Source organism: Pinus tabuliformis, chromosome 6, assembly GCF_031772625.1.
Source record: "Pinus tabuliformis cultivar Carrire ecotype Pingquan chromosome 6, CPIR1, whole genome shotgun sequence".
Taxonomy (NCBI): domain Eukaryota; kingdom Viridiplantae; phylum Streptophyta; class Pinopsida; order Pinales; family Pinaceae; genus Pinus; species Pinus tabuliformis.
Window position 1 is genome coordinate 617,394,161 of NC_142292.1, and position 7,958 is coordinate 617,402,118.

Consider the following 7,958-nt stretch of genomic DNA (forward strand, 5'->3'; position numbering starts at 1 on the left):
TGTTTAGACTCAATATCAAAGCTCAATGCCAGTGTAACAAAACTCATCACTGACTAAGATGATAATTATTTCTCCCATCATCTAAAAAAGTAATATATATATAGATAGATATAATATTTGGTTTTTATTATTTAATAAAAATATAAATTTTATAATTAATATTTTTAATAAAATGTTATTAAAAACACAAAATTTACGTTACCAAAAGCTTTATTTAGTTAAGGGAAAAAATTGACACATTCTATGAAATAAAACAAGATTCACAATGACAAAATAAATACTCCATCCATACAAAATAAATCCAAATATACACTTTCTATCATAAACATATGGTATGACATCTTTGAAAATATATACCCTTACATTCTAGTCATATGATATGACATCTTCGAATATATATATTGATCAGCAGGCTAAATAGTAAAACTAGGATTGATTTATATGCTACGCGGCTGGGTACATGCAGCTCCCATAGCCTGCAAGCAAAAGTCCAGTCCATTATATTAGTAGATATATATGGAAATAGGCAGTCCAGTATGCCATAAATAAGATATATATGATTCTCAGCAACAGGGAGAAAAATAATAATTTTGTTGATTAAATGGTTTACATAGATAAATGTCACCAATCAAATATTAATTCAATTAGTTTGTGTGAGGTTTTGTATTCTTTAAAAGTTTTATAAAGTTTTATAGATTTAAGAATAGATAAAATTTTCAACATTAAAGGGTAAATAATTATGAAATTAGATTTAAAAAACAAATCAATCTAAAAAACTAAAAGTATATTTAAGCCACCAACTTTTTTCACAAAGTCTGATAAACTCCCTTCAATGAATTTGAGAAAGGCCACTACTTGTATCCTTACTTGAAGGACAAAGAAAAAGATCTTTCCAAATAGTAAATATTCTTCCCTTCCCAGTGGTCTGGGGTCTTCGTCTAGGGTCTTCTTTCACTATAGAAAAGTGCATATTGAGAGGTCCATTCCACCCCAAGTTTGATATAAAGCTTAAAATCTGAAGCTCAAAATTATGTTCGATTGAAACTTTCAATAATTAAAACTTAACATATACAACCTCAAGCTTGGTAAAGGTGCATATCAAAATGGATTTAGATATGTTAAGCAATGTTGAATATGAGATTTTTTCAAAACAATTTTTCCCACTTTGGCTTGGTCAAGCTCAGATTCAGATGTAACTTAGGTACCTAGTTTTTTACCTATGGGTTGAGAAGTCTGCATCAGATTCAGATGTAACTTAAGTACCTAGTTTTTTACCTATGGGTTGAGAAGTCTGCATCAATCACTAATGAAAGTGTTAGAAACAATTCACTGAGATGATTTCTAATGGCCTAGTGAAAGTGTTAGAAACAATTCACTGAGATGATTTCTAATGGCCTGTTAAGGATTATCAAAAGCTCTGATGGAAGGGCCTTAAAATAATTAAAAATGATTTAACAAAATTCTCTGATTTTATTCTCTGAATGGTTTTTTTCTTGTTTCAGTTAAGAACAGTTCTTGTATTAGTTCGAAAAATTCCCTGCTTGATATCGAAGTGTCCTATGCAGAGAACTGGTAGACTGAGTAGTCAAGTGTAATGGAATTTGTAAACAAAGAATTAATGGCCTTAGAAAAGAGAATTTCACATGCATACTTGGATCTGCGGTAGTAATAGCCCCAGTCTGCGCAAAATCACAGTTCCAACTATTCCGACCCTTAGCCTGATAGTACGCATTCATGGCATAAGCAGCATGGCAGGCCACTGTATTTGGTGAATAGCAAGGACCTCCTGGTTGAATAGGCCTACAGTCAATGCCTTGTCCGCAAGCATAGTTCAAATTTGCCTGCAACGTTTTCTCATCTGCTCCCGGCTTGGTAATGCACCATACTTTCCCCATAGGAGGAGCTGTCACAGGCCCCTCAGTGCGTGTAGGAGGAGCTGTAACAGGCCCACCAGTGCCTGGAGCTGTCACAGGCCCCTCAGTGCGTGTAGGAGGAACTGTAACAGGCCCACCAGTGCGTGGAGGAGAAGGAGATGGACCTGCACTCTGCCTCATTTTCAGATTAAATTAGAAATAACAGCTAAAGTCTCAATGCTTAAAATAATTATGTAAGACTGTTTAACCTTCAAAACAAACTACAATCAGGACTTCCCCAGTAAGGCCTTTCAGGACCTGGAAAGGGTTGAACTTTCAGTCAGGACGAACTGCACTTATCTGAAAAAAAATATATGAAAATATGAAGCAATTTCCTTACCCGCGATTGCAGCAAGCCCACATCATAAGACATTGTCATATCAGGTTTAAACAGCCCATAATTGCGCTCCGAGCTTGGTCCTGCCTTCAGGTCCTCATTGAAGAGGGCAAAAATATAAGTCTTAATGTACCGATTTGGCCTCAATGGGGTCCCTACCATGGAGGTCACATGTTTGATCAGATTACCATTGTAAGTAATTGCATTCTGCAAGCTCACCCCTGCCTCTGTAGGATCCCCAGCAGATGGCCATCCCGTTTCTGCCACCACTATATCAACACCAGGGTAACCCAGATATTTCATGGCCGAGTACACTGCATCAAGCTGAGCATCAAACATGTTCGAATAGGTGAGCCCAGTGTTTGAGTCATAAAACCCCGGGTTGGGCTTGAAGAGTGCATAGGCTAGGGTTTGATCGGTGGGGTTACTCTTGTATGCAAAGAAGGGGTATGAGTTGATCATTAAAGGGGCCCCTATCTTCTGCAGAAAGTCAAGAAGGGATTTCATGTCAAAACTCTCATTGAAACGACCAGCAGATGGGGGAACAGATGTAGAAAGTATGGCCATAGAATGAGGTGTAGAGACCTTAATTTGCTTGTCAAGTGAAACCCCAGCAAGGGCAATGTGCAAGTTCTGCATTGCAGGGAGGAGCTGGGAAATCAAAGCTTTATCCCCATTGAATAGAACCTCGTTTCCTACCGTGATCCCAATGATATCAGTGGCAGGAACAAAAGGAACGATATTGTTCTTAATCCAATTCTGCGCTACAGTCAGTTGGTTCAGGGATGGGATTTGGTCGTTACCAATGCCTACAACTAACCCAATTCCTGTGTTAGCAAAAGCTTGAAGAATTGCAGGATCTGCTCCATACAGTTTCACTTTTGAAATAATTGTACGCTGAACCAACTTTGCAACTGCAGATGGTGGAGGAAGATTGTCTGCAGTTTGTCCATAGTCAACGCCTAGGGTTGGTGATCGGTACACCAAACTCCTGCCTCTGGGTCCACTTTCTGCAACAATTCCCATTAGCAAACACAAAATGAAATGAAAGTTAGGTAAATAACAGAACCATATCAATATCCATATTGAAAATCATATAAGAAGTGGATGTTCTGGATATCAGTCTCATAACCATGACAGTGCCAATAACGAAATTCATAGCAACAGCATAACCAGAGCAAGCAATCCCAAACATATACAATCATCATGACAACAAATATTGAAAATCTTGTCAACAACACAACGGTATGAATACCTACTCATACAATTTCACAAACCCACATCAGAAACATGTGAATACCAGCATTCAAAATCACACGAATACCTATCATAACCAGCATTCATAATCACATGAATACCTATCATAACCATATCACTGATCAGTAAGCAGTAACAAATATTGAAAATCCTGTCAACAACACAACATTAGGAGTGCCTATTCATACAAGTTCACAAACTCACATTAGACCCACTGTTGCAAATCATGTCAACAGCAGAACCATTTAAATTCCAGCATTCATAACCACACGAATACCCTTCATAACCGTATCAGTCACCAATACTGAAAATCCTGTCAACAACACAACGGTATGAATACCTACTTATACAATTTTAGAAACCCACATCAGGACCAATGTTCCAAATCTTGACAACAGGAGAACCATGTGAAGACCAGCATTCATAATGACATGAATACCCTCCAGAACCATATCAGTCCTTGTATAGCTACATCAAAATATGAGCAAAGATATTTCACCAGATAATGACTGATGAAGGGTTAAAACAGCTGGAATTACAGACATGCAATTAAAAGGGTAGCTACATCAAAAACCAACAAAAATATTTCACCAGACAATGACAGATGAAGGATTACAACAGCTGCAATTACAGACATACAATTATAAAGGTCTCCCAAATATAATTGGCACTGAAACTTTAAGTAGCCTATACCATTCTATGATTGTTAATAAAAAAAGGATGATTACCTCCACATGGGATGCAATATAGGATGACTGGTAGTAAGATCATAATTGCAGCTGCTTTTACTCTCATCTCCATTCTATGAAAAGTGAGAAATCTAGTTCCTCCTCTCTCCCGTTCAACTGTGCTACTCTCCTTCAATACCTGGAACCAAATACATATATACTGCAAAGTTCAGAACAAGTTCCAGTCTTGAAGTAGCTAACACGTCCAGAACTCTTTAGATAAAAGATGATTGTGCTTTCACACTTTGGGTCCCCCAGCCAGGTGGCTTCTTGTAACTGCTTTGTAGACAAAGTGCACAGACATAACGTCACAAGGAGACCGGTAAAAGAGAACAGTTGTAAACTGAAATCGATAAAAGAGATATATGAGGAGAACAAATGTACACTGAAAACCATCAATTAAAAGATTAAAATGCTCTGTTTATTCATATTTCAGGGCTATCATTGTCCATAATGACGGAAATAATGATGATGGGTATGCTGCCAAATACCGACCTTCCTCTGTTTTGTCTTTTGCATAAGAAAACAATATGAAATATGAAGCTTCCTTCCTGGCCAGCTTCAGAAAAGTATGTCCAAAGAAGGATCGAGAAACATTTCGGTGAAATTGCATTGAAATAAAGGGTGAATGGGTGTAGAAAATGTCGGAAACATTTATGCAAAATTGCATTCAAATAAAAGAATGGTGGGCAGAAAGAATGAAGGTCACATCGCATCATGCCACCAACACAGTGAAGAGACGGTATATTAAGCAGCAGCATCAGACATGCAACACAAGTGTGGGGCTAAGTTAGATTTCATTGAGCTTGTTCTTGCTTTTGTTTTAAGGTTGATGTGGTGTTCTAAGGTGTATATGATGTTGGTTTGATATTCCATTAATTTTATGTTATTAAGTGTTTAATCTGAATTCATTTATATTAATCTATTTATTAAGAATGTTTAAGCTAGTAGTTAAATATGTACAAATGATTATGATGTCATTATATATATGATAATTATTTCTAAAAACACACTCAGAATAACGTTTTTCTTTAATTTATATAGTTTTTACAATAATGCAAAAACTTAGTATTTGATATTTAGATAAGGATTTTTACTTTTATGTCCTTGAAAATAGTAAAATATATATAGCTACTAATAGAGTCATAAGAGAAATTTTTTTAGAGGAAGATATCAACCATTTTCATGATAATTTCAAAAAAACAACAAAAAATTGTTTGACTACCCTACGAGTTTCTATGCCTACTTCTACAAGCCTTGAGTAGTCCCATGTGCCACAGGATTTGTATCAATGAAAATAGGGTTGTAGGAGGTTCTTTCCAATCCTTGAGAGTGTTATGTTGGTGCTAAAGGGTCATTTCCATTGTCTTGAGGGTTGGATATAGTGATGTCAATATCAAAGGAAACTTTATAGACTACCCCAAACTTCCGGTTGGTCAAATCTAATTTATGAAGAATAGCCTGTTTTCACTTCCCTCTTCCCTCCACTCCCTAGGCTGTAACGATATTGTTCGACCAATAGGGGTTAGTGAGATTGAATATTTTGGTGTCCCTATTTCGTGAAAACCTGGTGTTAGGAATCCAATCCTTGAATTCTACTTCAATTTGATCATTGGATCGTTTCCTTCATTTTTGTGGAACCAAATTTCGCATTTTGACAACCTCCTCCTTCACCACAAAAGAGAAATGATGGTGGTAATTGGAGGTTACCTTCATGGTGTCCTTTTGGGCCCTTGAAATGTGTTGAGGAGGCTTACATGACTTGGATGTTTAAACATTTTTCCCGGGCCCCTTTTGGAGCCCACTCTTGTTAGATTTTGGGCACAATTCATTATCAAAGTTTAGTTTTGTAGTGTGATGGAGTGAAATAGGGCTGAAGGGGAATAGTAGTTAAAGATAGAGGAGATGCATATCCACTGAGGGGAAAGCGCCAAGGCTTAGGAGGTATTCACCTACCCTAAGGAGAAAACCAAATAGAAGCCTTTACTAGTACTAGTCCTAATCTTAGCCACTTGTGTATGGGAATCATAAATTGCAACTCTATGGAGGGTTGATCCATAAAGAGTATTAAGGACTCATAAACAAACCCAAAAATCCTAAGTTGAGCCAGGTGAGCCAAACCTAGAGGAGGAACCATCACCACCATGAAATACAATTGCACCTACACCTTCAAATTTTCATTTGCTTCTATAGTTGAGGAAGGCCATTTGAATTGAAACCATTATTTCATCCATGATGCCACTCGAGGTAGGAATGAACTTGAAATTATGCCAACAACTACAAGATGAATAGGTTGGCTCTGCATTAATGGCTCTCATCCTCCTCTTTCTCCATATATTTGTTCCTCACAAGCATGGAACTATGTAGATGGGACACCTCGAGGCATATGGAACTAGCCCCTTTCCCAACCAATGGTACCCCATTTGGGAGTTGAACCACGTTTCATTGGAAATACAAGTAAAATAAAGATATATGGATTGAAAAAATTGATAATATTTAGGGGATAGAGATAAGCTAATTAATTTATTATTTTTATTGTCTTCAAAAAAATTTGATGTGATATATATCATTTTTTTCTAAAAAATATTTCATTTCATAGGATGTAAGTATACATATATTTAATATTAAAATTAATTCACATATCCTCCAAGTAAAGGAAGCAAACTTTGGAAGAAATTAGGTTGGATACTGATGGGCCTCCAAATTAGACGTAAATTAAGGTCCATCTTACCATCCTTCAACATATTAAATCTCTTTTTTTGCATTAGATGACATATTTTTAACTTTAATATGTTCATTAGGAAGGTTCAGAGATAATTGCATATTATGTGCCTAATATTATTTATTTTTGTAGAATATTGTGAGAATATTGGGCAGATTATGAAGAATTGGAGAATGAGATAATCTAGGGACTTGCTCCCTGCTACAGTATGGACCAAGATTAAATAATAAATGAACAAGATATTATGAAATTATTGAACAAATTCTGGAACTCCAATGGTTGAGAAAATCTAGGATGTGCTCCCTGACATTTAATGCAAATTGCTAGTGTTGGGAACTAGATTCACTTTTTGATGGATTTTGGAGGGGAAAGTTGTCTCCTTTCAAGGAGAATGCTTCCTCATCACTTTATATAAGTACCAATTCGAATTTTCCTCTAGGGGCAGGTATTTCTTAGTCTTCTTGTGGAGAAAACTTGTTATTTAACAACTCCACTTTCATTTCTAGCAAAGATGTACTTGGATTGATTCAAATAATGAAGTTTGGTGTCATTTTTAGCTTCTAAATCTTGGTCTCCTTCAGAGGACTGTGAGTATCCTTGGGCGTTGCCATCCCAAGAGCCTTACAGCCCTGTTGTACAATTTATTTTTCTTCTTGTCACTTTTTATTTACATGCATCTCTTATTCTTGTTTTTCATATGTCTGCATTTAGTATTGATGCTTCCTTTGTTGTATGCTACATTGGTTAAATGATTGAAGTGAGTTATTTTGCAGGTTATTTACAAAGTCATAAGCATAATTCATCCTTAGAACAACTTTATAAAGTCATATTCATCATTGAGCTACTTGGATTGGTTTACTAGTTCACAAATCTAGAATTTCTGGAACTTAGTTTCTTGTAGCAAAATAGTAGTAATTTTCTACTATTTTTTAGAACGTGTTAATGAGCTTCATCTGAGTTGATTCCACTTGCATTAAGTCATAATTATTTTAAGTTAATAA

At 36.1% G+C, this 7,958-nt stretch overlaps 1 protein-coding gene across 1 annotated transcript; it reads right to left on the reverse strand.

Annotated features, from left to right (window-relative positions):
• Window positions 1-266: 266 nt before the first annotated feature.
• On the reverse strand, window positions 267-4,431 carry LOC149260098 (glucan endo-1,3-beta-D-glucosidase-like). Its single transcript, XM_089419747.1, has 4 exons — window positions 4,236-4,431; window positions 2,254-3,260; window positions 1,652-2,045; window positions 267-476 (listed from the first exon to the last, which is right to left on the reverse strand). Exons 1-4 carry the CDS (start codon window positions 4,306-4,308, stop codon window positions 445-447), a joined length of 1,506 nt encoding a protein of 501 aa, XP_089275873.1. The 5' UTR covers window positions 4,309-4,431; the 3' UTR covers window positions 267-444.
• Window positions 4,432-7,958: the final 3,527 nt, after the last annotated feature.